The 25,421-nt window shown below is 48.6% G+C and overlaps 2 protein-coding genes across 4 annotated transcripts in view; one reads left to right on the forward strand and one right to left on the reverse strand.

The window, feature by feature from the left end:
- Positions 1-25,421, reverse strand: part of LOC144111067 (1-phosphatidylinositol 4,5-bisphosphate phosphodiesterase delta-1-like) — an 89,215-nt gene that overhangs the window by 60,114 nt on the left and 3,680 nt on the right. The window lies entirely within an intron of this gene.
- LOC144111415 (sodium-dependent glucose transporter 1A-like) lies at positions 902-13,970 on the forward strand. Its single transcript, XM_077644698.1, has 6 exons — positions 902-1,342; positions 2,963-3,308; positions 4,996-5,276; positions 7,717-7,843; positions 9,533-9,691; positions 12,196-13,970. The coding sequence occupies exons 1-6, from the start codon at positions 1,232-1,234 to the stop codon at positions 13,158-13,160; spliced, it is 1,989 nt and encodes a 662-aa protein (XP_077500824.1). The 5' UTR covers positions 902-1,231; the 3' UTR covers positions 13,161-13,970.

Raw genomic sequence — 25,421 nt, forward strand, 5'->3', positions numbered from 1 at the left:
CTGGTAGACGTCAAACAACATGAGCACTGGCAGAGGTACAGCCCCGTCAAACAACGTACAGCCCAAGGGATTTGCTTCCGAAGCCTTCAGCGTGCCTTGTTATGCATACTCAGAGACTGTAATCCCTCGAACGATAGATGGCTTCGAGTCCTCAATCATCCCAGCCTTTGGATTGCTGGATGTCCTAGGGAGCCCCGCTAACCAGCTTTGAGGCGAACCCCTTGGTCTGTATACTTTTGACGGAGACTGCACCTCTTTGCTCGTTACTCCTCCGTATAGTGAAGTTCTTACGGCACCCCAACAGAGGACAAGGCCTCGAATGGTGAAGACAAGGGTTCTGCTAACCTCACACGGATTTAAAGCTTGAGGGGTGCCTTAAATGTTCCATTGCATGGCTACCAAACAAACCCCGTTGCCTGATTATCTTTCGTAAAGACGGACAATTCCCGCGCTGCCAAGTATCCACCCCCCGGTTAAAGGATTTCATATAGTACAGTGACCTTTTCTTCACCTGCGCAGTACTTTTCGTGGTCCCACTTTTCCACTAAGCGGTGAGCGCAAACGCGGTTGAGTTCACATACAAAGGGAAGACGACGACGGGGACGACACAGTGAATTGTCTTGTATTTCCTCAAATGTCATGTACCAACTATCCCAACCGTGTTTAGTATTCATGATGTGAGTTTGTCTCAACTATAACAAACCGAAATTCTATTCATGACCTCACTTTTACGGAAAGCTGTGAGCGCAAACACAAGAACGCTCACAGAGAAGGGGACAACCACGACGGGGATGGCTCCGTGAATTGTCTTATGTTTGCACTCGCCACTTTCCGTTAAAAGTCATGTACCAAATAGCCCAATCCGAAGTTCTTTCCATGATCAGACTTCTCCATATTCAAAGAGTGCGCTGAAGACGAAGAAAAAGAAAGGATTACAGTGCAGTGGCCATTCTCACACGCTTCGCTAACGTATACGCAACGCAACTGGCCGATGTCCAGCCACCGGCACGTGCCATAGCACCGGACAGAGGTGCATAAACCGCGTTCACGAGTGTCCACCCGAGGATCCATTCTGCACCCCAGCGTCGTCGTCTTCGCCGCTTGCCACGGGGCGGGGCGGCCATCGGAGCAGCTGCCGCGGGTGGGGGCAAGTGGGCCGAGCCATATCTGGAGGGGCCTCGGTGAGGTCCACCCGCCATCGCGTGCTAGGCCAGCCCCGAGAAGCGACGCCATGGCCGACAAGCAGCCGCCGCAGCGGGAGGGCTCCCAAGAAGAGCAGAGACTCATGATCACCTACGAGCCAGATCCCTCAGCTCCCAAAGACCAGCAGGCCTTGCCAGAGGTGAACGCGGCGGTTTCTCGCAGATATCTCTCTTCCACCCTCACGTGAGATATCTGCTGTTGAGTTATGCTTGGCGAGGTACAAGTGAATACGCTTCGGACACGACCGAGCGCTAACAATATGATGCAATGCGAAACGACGAGGAAAATTTCGACGCCGTTCTCCACGGGTTCCGCACGTCCCACTGATATCAAATGCAGACGACCGCCTTTTGTGCGGCTCATGGTTCCCAGCCGAAAAATGGATCCACACTGAATCACGAACAGCGCGTTGTCCCCGTTTTTGAGACAGGAGTTAACTTCTTTAGACCGCCAGTGGTTCTTTAAAGTGCGATGACATCGCACAGCACACGGACGCCTTTGTATTTCCCTCCCATCGGAATATGGCCGCCGATACCGGAATCGAACCTACGACCTTGGAATCAGCAGCCGAATGCCAAAGCCACTGAGCCCCCGTGTCTGGTATAGTAAAAAGAAGGAACTGAAAGCACGAACGGTAACGATTATGCAGGCGTCGCAGGTGCGGCATGTGAAACAGTCCCGTGTTTCAACTTTCCCTATTTCTAACTGCATGTCTCACACAGTACAGTGTCGAACATGGTGTCGGTATGACATTTGGTACGTCGGGTGTAGGATTCCTAAGTTACACTTATACGCTACAACACAAAATAAATAAAGGGTTGGACGAGAGCCTTAGCCCACTACCTAAAGTTTCGACATGAGGACTTGTCTTCGCCTGGGCGAAATGAGGGCTAGCGGACTTAGGTCCCCCCATAACCTTGCCCATTTTGTTTTGTGTTGTCCAGAATCCCGTTTTCCTGCCCTCTAACGTGCTCTTTAAGTGACGCCAGGGTGGGTGGACTCAATGTTAAATTCAGTTACCCAGGGTTTTTTCATCCTACAGTCACGTCGCACTGCACACGGGAGTTGCTGTATTTCGCCTCCATCGAAATGCAGCTGGCGTGGCCTAGATTCGATACCTGAACCTTTCACTCAGCATCCGCACGGTCGTAGCCACTGGCCCACCGCAGAGGGGGACTAGGCTTCGACTCTCAAGCCGGTCGTGAAAGAGCCTACACCCGAGGGCATGCAGTACTTTGTCCTACCCAGAACAACTACACACATGCCTTCCTAGCCACGGCAAGAAACACCAGTGTGGTACTGTGTGCGATAGCTTAGTGCCATAAACATGTGCTTTGTTCTTGCTGGTCATATACATTGCGCAGTGAGGCGCTGGCGCGAACTAGACTGGAGCATATGGACGATGATGATGATTGTGGAATTTTGTGGCGCAAGAGCATCTGGTGCCAAAGAGTGCCATGACACAAGGTGTTTTCGTCTTCTCAAGGTGGGGTCAAAGATCCGTTTCCCAAACATTTCACCCTAAAGAAGTCGATCATCAGGCGAGGGGAAAACTTGTACTCATTGTATCACCGGTGGGTACCCGGCGGCACTGGGATCGAGCCTTGCACCTCCCGCATGCGAGGCGGATGCTCAGACCACTCGGCCGCCGCTGCGGTGGAGTAAATAGACGAACACTGTCCTATTGATCATTTCCAGGAGGTCGAGCTTGTATCCCAGTAGGTTGTATCCCCTCATCTGTGATGGCTGGCGCTTGCAGGTGCTGCGTAGCACCATGCTCACATCGGAACCGGCGGCACCGGCGCTGCTCAAGAAGGAAGGGTCCCCGCTGCAGGTAGGCGGGGCGTCAGTGCGCAAGCCGATCGTCCAGCCGCCGCATGAGCTGAAAAAGGAACCGGCCACGACACCGCACACCACTTTGCCCCCTGTCACCGAGTTCGAGTGGGGTTCTCCCGGGACAGCCAAGACGCACTTCAAACCGCCAACGGGATCCGGGACGCGGAGCTGGCTGTCGCACCTGTCGTCGCCGTACATCGCCACGCCGCCCCTGGCCATCGTGACACCGCCGAAGTCCGCTGCGACGCCGCCCCGTAATGGGATGAAGGGTACGGTTCGTCTTTTACGAATAACTCGCTGTCTCGATGCTCAGAGTTGCAATAAAAGAGAATGACATCCAGACAGTTCAGTTCAGAAAAAAAAGAACAAAATCGGAAAGACTTTTTTTTTTCCTATCTTCAAGCTGTAACATCGCGATATATACGGAACTTGACTGGAAAGGACCAGCAACGCTACCCGCCGCGGTGGCTCAGTGGTTAGGGCGCTCGCCTACTGACCAGAGTATACCCGGGATCGAATCCGACCGCGGCGGCCGCGTTTCGATGGAGGCGAAACGCTAAGGCACCCGTGTGCTGTGCGATGTCAGTGCACATTAAAGATTCCCAGGTTGTCGAAGTTATTCCGGAGACCTCCACTGCGGCACCTCTTTCTTCCTTTCTTCTTTCACTCCCTCCTTAATCCCTTCCCTTGTGGCGCGGTTCAGGTGTCCGCCGATATGTGAGACAGATACTGCGCCATTTCCTTTCCCCCAAAACCAATTTTCAATTCCAATTTCAACAACGCGAATAACACTAACTGATAGCGTCGAACTGTAGAGTCAAATAGCTTCGCCAATTGCTGCGTAGTTGTCTTTCATTTTCGGCAGGAAATGATGTCGCAGTTATCATAGTTTATCTGAAGCGAGGATTCCTGGATTGACGTGTCGGCCGGTTAGGTGCCGCCCAGCAGGAGCTGCGACATAAAGGCTATGTAAACTCTGTCAGGCCCTCACAAAAATTTATTTATACGGGCCTTAGACTGTCTATAGAGACTCTATAGACAATTTACTGATATTTTTGTAAAGGTGGTAGGCACTCCAAAGAAGGTGTCGTGTATGGCCACGTGATCCAGGCGGGCTCCGGAGTTGCCGGTCTGGCGGTGGGAGCAATGCATCAATTGCAGTTGCTTCTCTGATCAGCGGGACGGTGACAGCGGCAGGTCACAGTGGCAGTGACAGGTGTGCGACTTCTTCATTGCAACTTCACGTGCACACGCGATCTGTCGTGCTCCGTAGAACAAGACAACTGTGACTGGTCAGGGACTAGGATGCGTCAGAACGACAGAGCCTCTTCGGACCAGCCTAATAATAACGCCAAATTGTTGTACTGCGGTATCACTAGAACGTCCACTCAGCCGCTTAGCCATTGCCAATGAGGTGTCTCTATGTGTCCACCGGATTGCGGGCAACCTGCCCTATAGGTGGCCCCTCTAGGTGGCAGGTGGGCCACCTAGGTCATGTGACCGTGTGACATCATCACAACCTGCCCACTGTGGCAGGTGGCAGTTCAATTAATGATTGCTCGCAACAGGTTGCTCTGGAAGAACAACCTGGGTCTCCCAAGCCCCCACTGGCAGCAGCACCTGCCATCGCTTGGCAGTGGCGCACTGCTTAACCTTTGCATCACTGCTCCAGAAGAGGTACGGGGACTCCCAGGGATCTATGAATGTACAGTAGAGAATCACCGATTCCGCACATATGGGCAATTAACCCATTATCGCTATAGCGTCGCATACCCTGAAGGCGGAGCCTAAGTGTCCCCCCCACCTACAGTAGAACAAACACCTAAACCGAACTAAAAACAGGAATGCTAGCGCACCTAATTCGCATTTGGCCTAAGCCCGCTAAATTGTCCACCATGTTTTCCTTTTTTTCATTTTGTTAACTGTGCTTAAAAGCTGGCTCTCCTCCTCACTCAGCGGGCGCCGAACCTGCAACCGGGAAGACGCCGAAATCGGACTCGCAGCCGACCGCGACGCCCTCCGGTGCTCCTGCGTCGGCGCAACAGGCGGCCCGGAAGTCTGCGACGGTGGGTGACGTCACGGCTGCGGCGGAAAAGCCCGCGCTGGAACACAAGTGGGAACGCGATCGATTCCTAGAGCACGCACCAGCCAGGAAGCCCGACTTGGAGGCCGGCCGTAGAGGGAGACTGGTCAAGTCCGCACAGACCTTCAGCATCCACCTCACCTTCTTCGGAATGGTGAGCCATCCGTGAAGCGCCGCAAGTTCCGCTCGCTGACCATGTTAACGCACAGTTGCTTACATTACCCCGAGAGAAAGCTGGCGCCACCGTCTATGCGAGTTTCTTAAGAGCACTTCATCCACTGCGGCAATGCCGGGAAGATGAGCTTTTGTGCGAAAGCGCTAATACGCTCACCAATAATAATAATAATAATAATAATAATAATAATAATAATAATAATAATAATAATAATAATAATAATAATAATAATAATAATAATAATAATAATAAATGGTTTTTGGGGAAAGGAAATGACGCAGTATCTGTCTCTCATATCGTTGGACACCTGAACCGCGCCGTAAGAGAAGGGATAAAGGAGGGAGTGAAAGAAGAAAGGAAGAAAGAGGTGCCGTAGTTTAGGGCTCCGGAATAATTTCGACCACCTGGGGATCTTTAACGTGCACCGACATCGCACAGCACACGGGCGCCTTAGCGTTTTTCCTCCATAAAAACGCAGCCGCCGCGGTCGGGTTCGAACCCGGGAACTCCGGGTCAGTAGTCGAGCGCCGTAACCACTGAGCCACCGCGGCGGGTCCGCTCACCAACCCCGAACACGAATCTTGTCAACCGATCTTACGGTCTTGAGCCGCTGGCTAGCAAAGGCGGCACCACGTCAAATTTCTTGTGTGTGAAATAAATAAATAAATATTAAATAAAATAAATACTGCCACGGCTAGGATTCGAACCCGCGGCGGCGCGAACAGAGCACTATATCTGCTGTCGCGGCAGCTGATCACGCCTCGTATTAAATTGCAACACACTCTCGCGCTGTGAACTCCACATAGTCGTCTTCGTCAACATGTATATGCAGCACGAACAGATCAGAGCAGCTCGATTAGAGCTTAACCTGAGTCTAATATCGTCGCCAGACGTGCCGAAGGTCCAGCAATGGAACACCATGAGCCAATCAGGCTAAACACATGCTGTCGCATGTCTACTCGGTTTAACTACGTTAAAGCCCTACCGTTTCGTCTTACTTAGGCTGTCTACTGTTTGGCCAAAAACGTAGACCCTGTTTTTTAATCGGTATACCCGCGCCGCTGTGGCTGCGATGCGCTCCGCTGAACGCAGAAGAAATTATTTTAATGGTCTTAAATAAATTTAACATAAGTGTGTTAGGCTGGAATAGAAACTTTCACGGGATATCTTGGAGGTTTGTTGCGATGAAAGGCGTGTTGTGGCCTAATCCATGTTTCGTGCCCAACAACAGCCAAGCCAAATACGAAACCATATGGTGGGTAAAGTGCAGTGCAGCCTGCTTTGCCTTTAGGTAATATTGAGGAACTGTTGTCGAGAAACTGTTGAGAATATGTTGAGAAAATGTTGAGAAACTGTGATATACTGAGATACTGATAACTGTTTTAACGCCAAAGTCCACCGTACAAAGTGACTTGCATATCAACACAATAATCAGTATCACTTGCCACTGTGCAACTTTTTTTTTTACACTGATAGTTGATAGAGGAGGGAGACATCGAAATAAGGAGAGGGACCTAACAAGGGAATAAGTATGTGATGAAGTGCACTGGGACTGCACACACGAAATATGCACATTTCATGTAGTTTACCCATAACTCTAACAAAAAAGAAAACGATATATTCTCCGAGTGCTTACTCATGTGGCCAAGCTACATGGAGAACAATGCTTTTAGAAAGAGGGCTAAGGATCTCGCAATGAATATCAGCGCAGCCGGGGTGGTCCAGAGTCGTACAGAGTGATAAGCTGATGGCTCCGGAATAATTTCGACCACCTGGGGATCTTTAACGTGCACTGACATCGTGTGCTGTGCGATGTCAGTGCACGTTAAAGATACCCAGGTGGTCGAAATTATTCCGGAGACCCCCACTACGGCACCTCCTTCTCCCTTTCTTCTTTCACTCCCTTCCTTATCCCTTCCCTTAAGGCGCGGTTCAGGTGTCCAACGATATATGAGACAGATACTGCGCCATTTCCTTTCCCCAAAAACCAATTATTATTATTATTATTATTATTATTATTATTATTATGAAATCCGCTGAAACACATGATGGCGCCCATCGGTCAGCGCGAAAGAGGAAAAAAATTGGAAATTCCACCCAAATCGACTGATTACGTTGACGATGTAAGCTGTGTAGATTTTTTCACGAATTCCGTTGTCGATGACTTGTGTGTGCTAGACTCTTTGTCTCCTCCTTGTCCCTTCTTGAAGTTCGCATTTAACCTTTTACCGCTCCCCATGAATCTTTCGCGTTTATTTCGACTAGTGGCTTCAGCCAGTTCATTGTAACCTTAGCATAAATAACATTGAGTTGTTCGACATCACAAACGCAGTCTGTGCCATGCTCTAGAAAATAAAACAAAGTTGCACATTTGTGCTTCCGCGTTCGCCCGTCTTTCCACCCTTCTTCCACCCAACAGGGTATGTACTATGCGATGTTCGGACCAACTCTGCAAGACCTGGCGGTGACACTAGACGTCGACTTATACCACGCGCTGTTCCTACTGGCCGCCAGGGGAATCGGCTACTTTCTGGGAGCCGTGGCCGGTGAGAGTTTTTATGGCCCCAATGGACCATTCGCGTGCTCAATTGTAACGTGTGGTGTGACGTATAAGCAACCAACAGCTCGTGCTCACGTTATGGGGCGTAGACTCTACGTCATAGAGCCAACCATTTTTGTGGTGCTGCAGCTAGCGACGTCCTTTGGGTACAAGACGTCAATGAGCTAGGCACCGCTGGAACGATGGGAGCGCCACGTCTAGCCGTGCTGCTTCCGCACGGCCAAACAGGCCGAGATTTGAGCACCGTAAGTGCTGATTAGTAAGTTGGCAACAGACGCTCTCAGATAAAGATAAAAATATTAAAGTATCCCCCTAAGTGATCATAAATAAGGGCTGACGGACAATATAAGCCTCGGATAACCGCTGTGGCAACGGCCACAGCATAATCTACTTGCAACGGGGTAAATGCCGTCAGCTTATGTCATAACCAAGCACCACCGCGTTCTGTTACTGTCCGGTGGGAATGCTGTACAGTTCGGCCTACAAGACGTTGTATACTGTGGACATCCCTTATCAACGAGTCCAATATTTTCGTTCTACAAACTAAAGCACCACACGTATAAGCCCGTGTTGAGCTTCGATTACCCAGTTCACAGTTCGCACGCCGCGCCGTTACCTTGTGCTACACATCGACTGCTGCACGTAATAGTGAAAGATTAGTTTCAGTTGCCCTTTACTCCAGAAGGACAGCCATTAATATTACGCTGCTAAGTGACATCACGAAGTCCGCAGTAAAGGTCGATTCAAAGCCAGTTATTTTTTGTGTGTTTGAACAGTCTTTCACACCGCTGTTCGCTCGGTGAAGTTGCACGCGCAAAGCAAGATTGCCAAATGAGTGAAAAGTTTTCGCGGAATTGCCCGCATAAGCAGGGCAATAAGCGCTGACTGGTTGGTAAGTAGACCTTCCTGCCTGTGCACGTGTATTCGAGAGCCCGTCTACCTTCCAACCCAATAAACGAACACCGGGAAAAGACGATACCCGCCGCGGTGGCTCAGTGGTTAGGGCGCTCGGCTACTGATCCGGAGTTCCCGCGTGTTCGAACCCGACCGCGGCGGCTGCGTTTTTATGGAGGAAAAACGCCAAGGCGCCCGTGTGCTGTGCGATGTCAGTGCACGTGAAAGATTCCCAGGTGGTCGAAATTATTCCGGAGCCCTCCACTACGGCACCTCTTTCTTCCTATCATCTCTCAGTCCCTCCTTTATCCCTTCCCTTACGGCGCGGTTCAGGTGTCAGACGATATGCGAGACAGATACTGCGCAATTTCCTTTCCCAAAAAACCAGTTATTATTAATTGTTATTAAAAGAAGCTAGCACCTCCTCGTCCATGTGCATTTTCGATTTGACGGTGCGTGACGTTAGGACACAGCAAGAAGAAATACGATATCCTAACTGAAATCAAGGAGAAATGGGCATGGACAGACATGTAATGTTAACGAAGGATTGCCGATGGTCCCTTGGGGTAGCGCGATGGGTTCCAAAAGTAGGCAAACGTGGCATGGAGTGGCAGACTATCAGTTGGGCGGATGAGATTAGGAAGTTTGCGGGGACAACGTGGCCCCATGCAGCTGGCGTTGGACAGGGCTGATATGGGAGAGCTCTTTATCTTGCAAAGGACGTAGCTGTTAGAGTAATGAAGACGATGGTGTGTCACGCGCTGCTCTGCTGTGTGTCCAGGTGGCGTGCTCCTGAGGCCCATGAACCCGCAGGTGCTGCTCATCGTGCTCGACTTCTTCCTGGCCATGGCCTGCCTCGGCGTGTCCTACTTCGACACGCTCTTCCAGAGCCAGCTGGTCTTCGGGCTCGGTGGCTTCGCTCTGGGAGCCATTAACATCGGTCGGTTTGCATGAACAAAAGCCCGCCTCCACAATAGTCATTAGTGGTAATGGTGGCAACAGTCGCAATAATGGAATAGTGACAATACTGGCAATGTGCCAATAATGGCAATAGTGACAGTAATGTCAGTTGTGGTAATAATGCCAATTACGGCGATATTGTCAGTTGTGGCAATAGTGTTAATATTGGCAATGATGGCATGAGGCCCCAGTCGGGCCTTTGAATTAGATTACCCATTCTTAGCCGCCCGATTCTCTGCAAGAAAAGCGCGCCGTTGGTTATAGGCTTCACTTCAGCTCAGCAATGGAAGAGCCAGCGTACTTGAATTTCAGGCACCTGGACTCCGACCGTAAACGTTCGGCACTGCGTGTTTGTCGAAGCTATCGTTGTGAACATGAGGACACGGTCTCAGAACGGCAATTCCGAAGCACAAGTGTATAAGGCTTCACTTTACTAAGTTGGAATAGGCTGAAGAGTAAGGGAGGACGGGCCTGTTTGGGTGATGAGATTTAAAAAAAATGACTACATGATTGGAAGCTTCATGTGTCACAATAAGAGGCCGGAGACACTAAGATAAAAAAACATCAGTGGTGCAACTAAGACAGTCTTCGTCATAACGTATTAACACGAAGTAAAAGTCACCGTACCATGCCGGCAGTAATTGCTAGAAGCCGCCGCGGTGGCTCAGTGGTTATATATGACTCTCGGCTGCTGACCCAAAAGACGCGGGTTTGATCCCGGCCGCGGTCGTCGAATTTCGATGGAGGCGAAATTCTAGAGGACCGTGTACTGTGCGATGTCGGTGCACGTTAAAGAACCCCTGGTGGTCAAAATTTCCGGAGCCCATCACACCGGCGTCCCTCATAGCCTGAGTCGCTTTGGGACGTTAAATCCGCATAAACCAAACCAGTGATTGCTAGACTAGTCCCGCCAGAAGCCAGCATGGCGTCATGAGCGGCACCCGATATGGTGGCCACGCGCGTCACCCCACTCCCCCCGCCACCCCTCTCTCTCTTCGAGTGTTATGTCTTCATGCCGTACTTCTATGAGAAACTTGCTCTGCACCATGTAACGATAATCGAGCAAAATAACACATAAATAAAGCTATTCAGTGAATGCATTGACATAATTCTGTTGGGAGATGCACCAAAAGGAGCACGTGATTTTTCACGCAAAACTTAGCTGCAAGGAAGAAATAAACAGAGAAAAACGTTTTACTGCAGGGATGCATTTCTGCAAAGTGCTGTGAAAATTGACAGCCCAAATAGTTAGTTTATGGTTTATGAGGGTGCAACGTCCCAAAGCGACCCAGGCTATGAGGGATGCCGTAGTGAAAGGCTCCGGACAATTTCCACCATCTGGGGCTCTTTAACGTGCACTGACATCGCACAGAACACAGGCCTCTAGAATTTCGCCTCTATCGAAATTCGACCGCCGCGGCCGGGATCGAACCCGCGTCTTTCGGGTCAGCAGCCTAGCGCCATAACCACTGAGCCAACGCGTCGGCTATAGGCCAAATAGAGTGACCAGATGTGTAGACGCTGACTGAACATGTAAAACTCGTTTGTCGATATGCATAGCAAAATGGCGTGTATCGATATGTGAAGAGTTTTTATCGGCAAATCTCCCGAAAGTGTGGGTCCAACGCGTTTTCATCGGCATCTGCAACGTTTCGAACATTAAGACTCGAGTGACAAGCGCAGCGTCACCACTGCTATCACCTCCAGCTTCCTCCAACCCTGCAGCTGCAGGCCCTCTTAGCCGCATCCAGTGCTGTCGCACCCCTCGTTTCCTTTTAACCCATTTGCCTAAACATTCTTGCAACTCCTAAACCTTTTGACTCGAAGGAGGTTCATTCACAGGTTTCTTCTCAGAAAGTGGAAGAGCTAGTGGAAGATGCGATGCGGTAACCTTTATAACTGTGCTGTCCTCGCGAACCCACGTGCCAACCGCACATTAACGGAAGATGTCGCCTCGCATTTGCAGCTTATATAGTCACTGCAAAAAGTGACTCTAGCAGCTTAAACTTCACTTCAACAGCTTGTGAGATGGAGTGTAAGCGTTGTGAACCTCAGGCACATGTTTCAAAACCCAATGACTTTGTAGTCGTCCGCTTTGACGACGAAGCATGGCACGCAATATTAGACGTTTACGGTCGGAGTCCAGATGCCTGAAATCCAAGTACAGTACGTGTTCCCTTGTTGAGATGAAGTGGAGCCTATAACCAACGACACGCTGTTCTTTAATAGAATCGGGCGGCTAGGAATTGGCCATCTAAGCTAAAGGCCCGAGTGGGGCCTCGTGCCATCATTGCCACTATTAACACTATTGCCACTATTAACGCTATTGCCACAACTGACAATATTGCCGTAACTGACACTACTGCCACAACCGACACTATTGTTATTATAATCACTATTTCCACTATACCCACTATTGTCACAATATGTCATTGTAGTTGTCCGCTTTGACGGCTGAGCACGTCTCCTATCGTGTACACGCAGTGGGTGTCCTCTGGGTATCGGCGCTGCATAGGGACGCGAGTGGCTTCCTCCTGCAGACGCTCAGCTTCATGCACTGCATCGGCTGCACCCTGGCGCCCATCCTGAGCGAGCCATTCATGACTCGCCGGAGCCTGCTGCAGCCGCCGTCCGACCTGCCACCACCCGTTGAGCGGGAACTGGCCTACTTGACCAGTCTCGAAGACAAAGACTTCATTTACATATCCTACGCGTACTGGGCCGTGGGAATCTATGTCTTCCTCATCATCTTCCTGGCTCTGGTCGCCTTCTTCGTCGACCCTCGTCACCAGGACCTCAGGCCCATGGAAACACAGTGCCCCGTCGTACCCATCAGTGGTCTCGTAGTCGTGCTGTTCTTCTACCTATTCTTGGCAGTCGCCATGGAGATCATATACAGCCAACTGATCGCTGCCTTTGCCCTCCTGCTGGGACACAACAAGACCGTGGCCGCCTACGTGACGTCGCTTTTCTGGGCATCGTACAGCACGGTGCGCGGCGTGTCCATCACGTGGTTGAAGCAGCACGGTTCCTTCAACGTCCTCCTGTGCAGCAACGTCTTCCTCGTGGCAGTGACCGCCTTCAGCTCCGTCTTCGGCTACCAGACGAGGGTGATGTGGATCGGCACGGCTCTGGCCGCTGCTTGCATGGCCCCGGTGATGCCGTCGACGCTGCTGCTCTTACACGACCATTCGGGAGTCTCCGTGGGCAGGTTCGCCCTCGCTGTGTTCACCGTCGGAGTGAGTTCGGCGTTCGCGCCGCTCTGCCTCGGAGCGAAGCTGGAGCGCGAGCCGATGCTCTTCCACTACGCTCTGGCAGCGCTGGCCGTTCTCTCCCTTCTACTCGTATTCGTAGGAAGGACGCTGGTGCGACGCGCACCCGTCGAAGACGGCTACACCCTGCTGCCTGCCGACCGGCGGCCGTCGAACCGATCTTTGAAGTTGCACTGACGCCGCACCCCCGTGCCCGAATGCTCGGCATTGTGCCAGCGGTGGGCCAAACAACAGAGACTGGACAATTCGATGACTGAGCCCAAATTCTTTGATGGGCCTGCCGGGTCGCTCGCGTGTACACCAGGACTAGCACGCGAGCAACAGCGGGACTAATGCGCCAAATTTGCGCCGAGCTTTAGCTAGGCCACTCACGTGTTTCGTGTACTCTCGTTAGACGTAGGCGCCTGATAATAAATCAGCACAGAGTGCTTCTACTCAGTACTGCACTATGTTCCCAAGGACACGTTAAAAATGACCTTGCGCCCATTCTCAGGCTGTCGCTCTTCCATTTCTACAGCGAGAGCTGTTATTTCTAAGTCCCCTGAAACACACGCGTAGCTTGCTGTCCGCACTGAGAGAGAGGGTGGAAGCTGGGAGAGGAAACACTCGCAACACCGGCGCGCGCTCGGCTTTTCAGCTGGGAGAGGAAAAACGCGATGGAAGCTGGAAGGGGAGGGCGAGAGATGGCGTTAATGTCGCGATCGTGTGCGCTATTGAGCGGCAAGCTATCACGTGGGAGTAGGAGTGGTGTGCAGCACCTACATTTGTTATTTCGCTTCATGGCATGGACGAAGGTGGAACATACGACGCTGCCGCGCAGGTTTGTGCTCGAGAGCTCTGGAGAAGGCGCCCGGAATGTGCTGATTATGTGCGCTGTGTCCAGCAACTGTTACGCGATGCCGAAAAAAATTACAAAGTGCACGCATGCAGCCCATCTCTTGCCGAGTTTAGCGCATTAGCGGCATAGCGTAAAGTTGGAGAATTTTTTTCTCTGGCTGTCTCGTGTGCTTACTCCACGACGCAACATGCTTGGGGGTCATAGCAGTCATGTGAATCATGATTGTAACATCTCTTGCAGTGACTTCCGTGCACCCTTTCGTCTTATGTGAGCGGTCTACGCCCACTTATTCCTCGGTTTGCAAGCGGTACTGCATCATGTAATGAAAGGTATGAGTTATTCTCACACATGACACAGGCTTCGTTAGTGTTCACAGCTGTTAATGCGTTCGCGAAATGCGTCCGCACGCGTTGCGAGCAAAACACCATCCAGCTTATTTTTCTTCACGCACGTCACCGTTTTCTCCATATCTGTCTTCGAAGAGTACGATTAACATAAGTGGCGCTTGTCGAAGTGCTTCGGGCTTTTGAAAGATAAGTGTCTCTGGGACTCTACAAGACTTGTGGAGAGTGGTCACAGCAGCAAGCTGTTAAGCTTCAAGTTCACGAAGAAACTTTATTTGAACTTTCAGTGCACAGGCTCCCGCTGCACAAACCCAGCTTCCCGTGTAAAAGACTCCAAGCGACAAGGCAAACGGATTTCCGGCCCTGCAGGCACCAGGCACTGTGCTTAGCTCACTTCGAGTCAAGTGCCTTCGAATGTTACGGATCTCAAACGAACTGTGTGTGCAGCTACACCACCACAAAGCGCACAGAACATCAAAGGAAACGAAACCGAACCAGGAAATCGAATCCGTAGAAAACTCTACATTCTGCTAGATGTCAATCCGAAGCCTCGTATTCCCGCCATGCTCCGGGCGTCCTTGGTGGATGAAGTGCAGCGCCATCAACCTTCACTCAAGTTAACCGTAAGAAACTCTAATTGGTGTATTCATATAGGAGGTTGCGGCCAAGTACACCAGAAGGAGCGGGGGGGTCTAATCCTTTCTGGTAAAAGAATGCACTGTCCGTTCTTGGCACTAAAAGCAGGCCGTACACCAGGCCTGGTTATGCAACTCCACACACACGCGGATTTTTTTTTTAATCCGATGGAGAATTGCGCGGCACCGGTATTCGAACTCCGGACCTTTTGAGCGCGAGGCGGATGCTCTTCCTCTACGCCATCGCTAAATCGCTCATTCGCTGATGACATTGCCTTGCTAAGTCACTCAGGGTATGAACTGCAAAGCATGATCAATGACCTAGACATGTAGAGCAGAACGGTGGGTCTAAAAATTGTTATGTAGAAAATCAAATTAATGTTGTACAGTCTCAGAAGGGAACAGCGGTTTACTACAGGTATAGTGCTGGTGAAAGTGGTAAGAGAATATGTCTACTTAGGGCAGGTAGTGACAGCTGATCCGGATCATGAGAGGGAAATAACTAGAAGGATAAGAATGGGGTGGAGCGCATATGGCAGGTTCTCTCAGATCATGAGTGGCAGTTTACAAATATCCCTCAAGAGAAAAGTATCCCACAGCTGTATCTTACCGGTACTCACCTACGGGCCAGAAACGCTGAGGCTCAGCTTAAGTAAAAGGGTTCAGCTTAAGTTAAGGACAACCCAGCGAGCTATGGAGAGAAAAATGACAGGAATGACTTTATCAGACTGGAAGAGGGCAGAGTGGGTGAGCGAACAAACGCGGGTTAATGACATCCTAGTTGAAATCAAGAGGAAGAAATGGGCTTGGGCAGGGCATGTAATGCGAAGGCACGATAACCGCTGGTCCTTATGGGTAACGGAGTGGATTCCAAGCGAAAATAAGCGTAGCAGGGGGCAGCAGAGCGTTAGGTGGACGAAAGAGAGTAAGAAGTTTGCGGGGCTAAGGTGGCCGCAGCTATCACACGACAGGCTTAATCGGAGATATATGGGAGATGCTTTTGCCCTGCAGAGGGCGTAGTCAGGCTACTGCTACTGATGATTGTGAAGAAACTATATGGTGGGCAGCTTGCTTAGAATCCGGTGGGCAGGTTGTGATGACGTCACAAGGTCACATGACCTACGTGGCCCACCTGCCACCTAGGTTGCTTCTCTGGGGATTTTTCGTGGATTTTTCGCTCGCGGCGAACGACGTCTTCTTTTCTTCGACAGGGCCCTTAACGCCATCGCGTTAAAATCTGCCCATCTGGTCGTGTGTGGTTTCGGACTCTCCAGAAGGCCTCCACCCACTACCCACCAACCTTCACCGCCCAGAAGCCACCACCACCAACCAACCAACCTACCTCCACCCAGCCCAAGCCTTACCCAAGACCAAGCACCCACGCAAAAGCAACGGCGAAATACAATTCAAACCCGCAACGGGAAGGCGATTATTCTAGCAGCGAAATGCACAACCAATACTGCTAACGCAGACTCGTCGCATCGGCTCGTACGATCGCCTACGCATTATATTTTTTTCGTTCACTGTCCCGTTTTCATTGACGCGTACATTATACCGCTTTCCTGCGGCCGCCTTTACATTGCCTAGACGGGACGGTTCTTCAACAGACCCCTGCGCAAGCACGATAACAGCATGAGCAGCAGATACACGGAAACGCCACGTATCGGTTGTGAGGTAATATTCGGCGACGCTAGCATTATCTCCAAGTGCTTGGAAATGCGAACACGGATCATATCAGAGTCCTTGCACATTCAAAAGTGCTCTGACACGCGTGTCAGCTGTTATCTCCGTGACCTTGCTCTGCTTAGAGTCAGCAGAAAAAAGGTTAGTACTGCGCGAATTAGACACGACAGGAGAACAGGAACAAACACAACACAGGCGCAGTCTAATCCGCGTGTCTGCGGTGTCTAATTCGCGAAGTACTAACCTTTTTTTCTGCAATGAACGAACTATAGCCCACAAGAACGTTTTACTTAGAGTCAGCGTTTCTGCAGTACAGTGAGCGGGACTTAACAATCCGACGCTGCACGCCTACTCAGAGAGACGCCGTCGTAGGAGGCGTTCAAGCTTGATTTTTACCAGATTGGGTTCTTCAATGCGCACTGACATTGTACGACACGAGCTCATGGGCTGACGTTTAGTGGCCACGCAGTGACTAGATGACTCTAAGAGGAGTGTGTCACATCACTTTTTCGCCACCATCCTTGTTTTAGTGCGAGAGCATTACACTTCACGAGGTCAAATCGGCTCACATGTTTCTGTGGTGCTTGACCTTGAGGGTGACCTGGGGCAAACCGTAAATAAATAATGCCACGACTGGGTTTGGAACCCACGCCGGCGCGAACAGATCAGATTCGCTGGCCACTGCACGAGAGCACTAGGCTATCGTCGCATCTGATCACGTCTCCTGTTAAACTGCAACACACTCTCACGCTGTGCATTGCACATCGTATTCTTCATCAAATCATGATACTCTCAAACTAACATTCGCGCTTTGAGCTATGTGGCGCCAGTGACAGAAGAGATATGTGCGCTGCTGCTCTGGCGTGGACACAGTTGTGGCAGAAACACGGCACTAGAGCGATACGCGTTGGCGTTGGCAACATTGCGGCCGAAATGCGGCAATGGAGAACAGGCCACCTGCGTACATTGGGTAAATTGGCAGTGAGGATGAAATAAGTTGAAGACGCGCATAACTGGCTCCCTGGGTCAGTGGACACGTCAACCGCACTTTAGGGTACGTGGCGGTGGTATCCACCTGCGAAAAACAGTGCTTTCGCAATGCTAAACCGCCAGCCAATTTTTTTTGTACACCTTGTCTCTTATATACTACCAGCCTAGCATGAAGTTATCCGACGCAGTCATCTCTCCCAGTTTTTTTTTTTTGTATGTCCCCTCTTCAAAGCCCTGCTTCCCCCATTTTCTAGGTAACGAAGACGACGTTGTCCTCTTTCCCATGGACATAAAATCTGCGAATCCACTGCCAGAATTAATCATGCATTCTGCGCATTCTAAGTATAATGACAAATTGCAGTCTAAAACTAAAATGCCGAGCTCTACCTCGCCACAGCTGTTGTCCCAGGTGTTACTAATAAAACGTTCACCTTATGGTATCAAATGATAATGCGTATTGTTTAAAAGGATCGAAAATTTCACTTCCTGGGCCTAAATGTACGCATTAAAGGAGGGCTCCGGGTTGGTTTCAGACTGGTGGCGGTTCTTAGACGTGCAACAAAATCAAATCACCAGCGGTAGTTTATGGAGTTTGTCTTCATTAACGATTAATTTGAAAAACCGTCTTTACATCTTTTAAAACCCCATTTTTGCAAGCTTAAATAACGGCTCCGCCATTTCGGCCTTTTTGTTTTTTGCATGTCAACGTTTAACTAATCCGACCACTGAAGCTAGTTACCTGCGTAAGGAACTCTGTATAGGACGAGTGTAAATTCCTCATTTTAACTTCATAAAAAACTAATGGATGGAATAATTGGTTGAATAAACGATTTGATTAATTAAGTAATAAATCAATTGATTGATTAATCGATAAATAATTGATTGGTTGATTGATTTCGCTTGGGAGAACAAAACATAGTGGGCTATTAGATGCATCGTATACTTAATGGAGAGCTGTATAATAATTTCCATCACGTGGTGTTACCTGACACGCACCGATATCTCAGCAAGCATTTCCGTATTCTGCTTCTATCGAAATACGGGATTCCGCGATCGGTATCGAACCCGTGACCTCGGGCTCGGATGCCTGAGGCCAGCAATAAAAGTTCTGAGCCTCATTCGTGCATGCATATCTTATGGGCCTCATCTATACATGCTTCACAATCAAATGCTGCAAAGAACGGAATTTAAAGAGACTTTTTTTTGTGCATTCTTCGACGTGGCTTATCCCACTCACCTCACCAATCCCATTTCCAGAGCAGTACTGAGAAAGAAAACCTGGCTTTAGCTAAGGCGAATAAATGTGACCTAAATGCTATACCGCATTTAAGTATGTGTGCAGATAGTTTTAGCATGCGGGCGTCGTGTCCCGGGCGATAAAGGCAGCGCAAATCAGAGAGTCAGAACATATTTCTGCCAGCCTTGCGCAGTGAGGTTCCAGGAAGACATGAACTGCGTCCTGTATACGTCGCGAACAAAACAGCCGTTTGTTTTCGCACATGGCACCGTACGCGGAAGCCGATGCAGTTCGGTTCGCAGCGAATGTAGTTTTGTTTGCTTCTTGTTTATTCACGCTGTTGCAAGTGGCCATTCCATCTCAGCATACATTAGGTTAATAAGAAAAAAAAACAGAAAGCAGAAAGCATACAGAAAAAGCTGGCTGTCTCTGGATATGAGAGAAACTTCAGGCAGAAATTAAGGTAAGCACAAATCAACGTAACTTTAGTCAAAGTCTAGAGGAAAAAATGGGCTTAAGGTGAGTACAAATAAACGTAACGTAAGTCGAAATCAAGAGAAAGAAATGGGCTTGAGCAGGGCATGCAATGCGAAGGCAGGATAACCGCTGGTCCTTAAGGGTAGCGTTGTGGATTCCAAGATAAGGCAAGCGTAGAGGGCGGCAGAAGGTTAGGCGGGCGGATGAGATTAATAAGCTTGCGGGCATAGGGTTGGCGCAGCTGGCAAAGGACAGGGTTAATTGGAGAGGCATGGGAGAGGCTTTTGCCCTGCAGTGGTTGTAGTGAGGCTGATGATAATGATGACACACCGAAAGTGATTCGAGCTTATAGCACCAACAGAAGCCCCGATATCCTATCGAGGCTGTCTTTTATGTTTATTTGGATGCGATTTGAGACGTTGGAGCTGGCTTCACTTTCTTCCCTAGTATATTGAGAGCGTAGTATAAAAACGAGTGTAAATAAACAAAATGCAACGTTAAAGGAATAAATAGGGCCTCATCCAGTTTAGCCGTGCAAATGAAGTCTCCGTGTATATCGTACGAAACGCACAAAGGCACGACATATATAGATGTGCAGATCGAAAAAAAGATGGCCTCGAGGCTTCATTGGATGAGTTATCGAGGCTATCTCTTTCTCTGTCTGTTTCACGGAATCCTAGAGGGCCACATGAACAACATATTATTCAGTCTACCTCGAATTCTCCTTCCAGGTCCATCTAGATAACCTCGAATTCTCCTTCCAGGTCCATCTAGATAACATTGTATTCCCTACATGCACACCGCACACCAGGAAGGTGCTGAGAGTTGGCCTTGCGAACGAAAATAATAATACGCCAGACGGCGCCGTCCGGGATGAGCGCTGCCTCCTAAAGGGACGCTAAAAACACAAATTAAAGATCCCCAGGTGGTCGAAATTATTCCGGAGCCCTCCACTACGGCACCTATTCTTCCTTTCTTCTTTCACTCCCTCCTTTATCCCTTCCCTTACGGCGCGGTTCAGGTGTCCAACGATATATGAGACAGATACTGCGCCATTTCCTTTCCCCCAAAAAACCAATTATTATTATTATTATTATTATTCCCTGCATGGACAGATTACGGCGTGCTAACGACAAAGACACTACAATTTAACATAAAATGGACTTTGATAGAGTAGAAAGAGCCAAAAATTAAATATAGATGTCGCCACCAGTGGACAATTTCGCAAAAGAACAGCTACGCGTCGAAGCCTTAAACACAGATCTCAAAGGCCATGCTAAATGTCGATTCACCTCATCACGGTGATCTCGGAGCCTTTTCTGATGTAGAGGGCACATGTTTGACTCAAGTGGCGGGAAAATATTTGAATGCAATTTCCTCAGCAATAACGGCGTGTTTTGCCGCTGGAAAAACATCAGCATAGCCAGAGAGAGCCACAGAATCGATTTTTACTAAGAAAAAAAAAGTGTTCCTTTAAAGAACTTAGTTAATCGTTCAGGAGCTGCATTTATTGCACGTTAATGAGATGGTGGGCCTGTAGAAGGAGGCCGAATGTTCAGCATAAATTAGATGTCACCCATGATGACGTAGAGGACGTTGCGGACCACTGTCGTCACAGCTGTGTTGCTTGTGGCCTCCGAAAGGGGGCGAAAGAGGGCTGAAGTTTACTACCACCTCGAACCACGCGAAAGAAACGACTCATAAGGCGATCGACGTTAGCTATAAAAGGGAGCAAAATAATTTAAAAAAAGGCAGGAACAGAGCTGTCGAGAAAGACAAAACCAAACAAAACAAAGTAACAATTTTAATGCCAAAGTAACAGAAAATGTAGACCATATTGCAGTAAAAGGCTATCAATTAAGCCGCCTTGGTAATGAATTACTACAAGGGTGAGATATAAAAGGGAGGAAAATTATTTTATAAGGCATGTACAGAGCTGTCGAGAAAGACAAAACCAAACAAAACAAAGTAACAATTTTAATGCCAAAGTAACAGAAAATGTAGACCATATTGCAGTAAAAGGCTATCAATTAAGCCGCCTTGGTAATGAATTACTACAAGAGTGAGATATAAAAGGGAGGAAAATTATTTTATAAGGCAGGTACAGAGCTGTCGAGAAAGACAAAACCAAACAAAACAAAGTAACAATTTTTATGCCAAAGTAGCAGAAAATGTAGACTATATTGCATTAAAAGGCTATCAGTTAAGCGGCTTTGGTAATGAATTACTAGAAGGGTTAGTTTATTTCTACAGGTACGCGGATTACAGCCCGGCGATGGACCTCTCGCTTCTCGCCTTGAGCACCTTGAGAGTCTCGTCTGCTCAAAGCATTATTCAAAGTTAGAAAAACTTGTAATCTTAAGCTGAAAGTGTCGCAAACCTTGGCACTTGCTAACCATGAATCAAAATCATGCGCCATCTACGAACATTTCAGGATTTGTGGCTCAGTTCACAGTCGTGGCTACAGCCAGAAGATGACCATGTAGCGATAAGGACACAATGGTCGCGGTCAGAGCTGTTTCGCTACTGTATCGCACATGCAGACTACTGCCGACTGTATTTAGACACAAAAGGACAATACCAAATCCATTACGTACGTTTGCACGTATCCTGCCCTCAGAGGCCTCCCCTGCGGACGAAATTTTGCCTTCAGGGACTGTTTTTTCCTTGCCGACTGGCGCCAGGGAAGCACTTGCTCCGCTAGAAACATGCTCTCGAGTGACCTTCGCTGAAGTCTCTGAGCATGTTGGCTCCTTAACGCAACTAGGCTAACAAAAATATGCCGCCACCTTATGGAAGACGTTAAAGTAACGAGCGTTAGGTGTCTGGTTTACTAGAATTTATATGTGGATTAATTAATGACGTTACCAATTAATTACCATTATTTGCCGACATCTTGGATATATAAGTGACGTCACCAATAAATCACCAATTGGATATACCAGTGACGTCACCAATCAATCACCAATTGGGTTGCTATATCTATTTACTATGGGGGCCGCCATTTTGAATTCCTCGGACTTGGAAAATTTCACGCCGAAGGGAGGCGGCAGCCGACCCCAAGAAATCGAGAAATGTGGTGAGTAAGAGCTCACGCTCTTAAAAATTTTGGCCGGCGGTTTGGCATTGCAAAGCCCAAAATATTGTGCGAAAGCACGTTTTTTTTTTTGTTCAATGTGGAGACACCACCGCCACTTATCTCAAAGCGCGATTAAGGTGTCCACTGACCCAGGGAGCCAGTTATGCTCCTTTACTTTTCTCATAATCATCGGAGTCTGCAACGTTGTCAACGCCAATGCCAATTCTTTCACTCCTTTCACATATTGTATACACAATGAATTTGACCAGTAACGACCGTAACTCACATTTCTTTTTGACATCTATGCTGCATCAACGTCTTGTGGTCTGTAAAGTAATTCGCAATGGTGCACATATCTGATCTATAACGTCTCAGAGGCTTCACGTCCACCTGCCGATTCTGCGAGGTAGGAAGCTAGTTTAAGTTTATTTTATTACTCTTTAATTAATTTTAACCCTCACCCCTTGTTCCGTAGGGCTATAAAATACAAATATAATGATATAATGACGGTTATGCGTCTGCATAACCGTCGCCTTGGAAAGTACATCGACGACCAGTTTCTTTATATTCGGTAACTATTCTCAAGCCTGAAAAGAGTATCGTGAATACCCTCCTCCTCCTCCCCCCAATTTCTGGTAGATGGTGTAGAAGGACTGTGTCTGTCAACTGCCGGTTCGTGCGTGAATGAGCGAGAGGCTTCCAATACGAACAAGTATACACGAAGCAGGTTTCCAAATATTGACACGTATAAAGTACTCACCGACGTACTGGTGGTAACCGCGTATGAGACACCCCTGCCCGCAGGCCATGTACTCTATAAGGGTTCATATCCCAGATTATAAGCTTCTCCTATTGCGTGCACATCAATAGTGTCTGTACACACCTTATTAAATAATACCAACATCATTTTGGCTTGCCTGTCTCACAGGATTCTCGGAATGATTTTAAACTGAAAAACTTCTTAATCTTCTTTGTTTTGTTTTTCGTTTGTTTTCTGAGGTCCTCAACTGATCAGGTTGAGGTCGGCAAATTCTTTTTGAAGTTGAGGTGAGGTCCAGATTTTTGAGGTCAAATGCCCACCTCTGTTCAGAGGCAGCAACAGCGCGAAAGTGTGGCAGTTTAACACGAGGCGTGACCAGCTGCGTCGATAGCAGAGTGCTCTCGTGCAGTGGCCAGCGAAGCTGGTCAGTTCGCGCCGCCGCGGGTTCGACACCCAGTAGCGGCATTATTTATTTGATCTCTGCAGGTATCCGAGAGGCTTCAGACAAATATTGCCTGTCTCAGGATTGCATGCGAAGCCGTGCATTTGCACTAAAAATCGACTGCTTCAGAGAATAGGTAACTAAACGCCAGCTGTTTGTATGGGCCAACAACCACACGTCTTCCACGTCCTGTGTGACCTTTTGTGTGACTAGGAGCATGGGTAAGGCCCAGTAATCTCTCCTACACAGCTCGGTGTCCCACTGACGACGGCGTTATCGACTGCAGTCACTGACACAGTCGATAACGCACTGAATGATAACGTACTATAGGTGGATAACCGCATTCACTCTTAGAATCTTCAGAGCGTTTAGAATCTTGCCGAACAACGGTGCACCATATCTCCAATGTCCTTGAATGTTAATAAGACGACACTAATCTCATTTTGTGGTCGGTAGTCATATATCACACGAACAAACTATACAGCATATGCGGCTCTCACCAATATTCCTGGTGTCTTCCACTCAGTGCCTACAGACGTCTGAAAACCCTGATGCTCATCATATTAGTTATTATTGTTATGACAACGCATGCTGTTTTTATTTTATTTTCACATAATATAGCCTATTACGCGCTTAACAGGCTATGTGAAACGTGTGCGTGGTTATCTAAGACGTAACATGCGACTTGTCAATCCCTCTTTCATGAAACTCACCGCCTATTTAGACCTTAGCTCGACCCAAGTTCGAATGAACTTGCGCTGTCTGGGATTCCACCTTACTAAAGTTCCTAAACTCATTTTACAAATACATAACCATGCAGTAAGTATTATACTGTCATGTAGCGGTGACGTCATTCAGGCAGATAGGGATGCTAGCACGCAGGAAAACTGTTTATTTGGGACAACTTGTGATCGGCCCCATCGGGACCAGAATGCCCATCGCTAACGGCAGCGTTCTACTTGAAGACGACTGGGTACTTTCAAGAAAGCGTGCCTCAGATAGCGATAACAATCGGGCGAACATTGTACAAGTTCTGGCGTGTGATAATGGTCGTTCGAGAACCATTTGGTCGCGCGTCTCGCGAACACGCAAAGTGGCAAAGCCGTGTGGCGGCAGTTATGGGATAATAAAATAGATTGTGCGCATAAATATGCTGAGCCCAAGTACGTAGCCTGATTAGTTTCATAACACAAAGTGCTACAAGTCCCAGAATGAAAGCAAATCATCCCAGTCTCGAAATCGAATCGCACCAGGAAATAAATATTTCTTTCTCCTCTAGATCTATATCATTCATGTCTGAGTTATGCTCTCATCACCTGTGCAAACCACCTACTGATTCGAGCGTCAGTAAGAATAAAGCCGTGCATGCTCTGTACACAAACCAGTTCTGAGCATTCCGCTAGAATGCTCCATACCACCGACGCCGTGATGCGTTCGGCTCCTGACAGTTAAACCAATAATCGAAGATGTGCAGTCTCTGTCAAAAGTATGCATCCCAAGGGGTCTGCTTCTGAGCTCTGCAGCGCGGCTTCCCATTCATACTCAGGGAACCTAATCTTATGAAAGCGGAGGGAACCTAAGTTCTCAACCCTCCCAAGCTTAGGACTGTCAGATGTGCTTAAGGGCTTCGCAACACGACTTGGAAGCAAATCCACTGGGCTGAATATTTTTGACAAATACTGTACGTAACCTTTTTCCACTCCACCCGCTGAATGCAATGCACCTGAGAGACCTTTTTGGTGTAATAACAAAATAAGATTATAATATGCATCATAAATGACAATGACAACAACAACATGTTGTTATACAGCAGTGAAAATATAAGGCATAAACTGACACCAGAGATAAAGCGGAGCTGACGTACCCGTATCTTGTTTATACTGAGATACCGGGCGGATCCCCACAACAGAAGTCCTTGGCCGTCAATAAACGCTGCGATAATGAAATGTTTCA

This window comes from Amblyomma americanum, chromosome 11 (assembly GCF_052857255.1).
Source record: "Amblyomma americanum isolate KBUSLIRL-KWMA chromosome 11, ASM5285725v1, whole genome shotgun sequence".
Classification (NCBI taxonomy): Eukaryota; Metazoa; Arthropoda; class Arachnida; order Ixodida; family Ixodidae; genus Amblyomma; species Amblyomma americanum.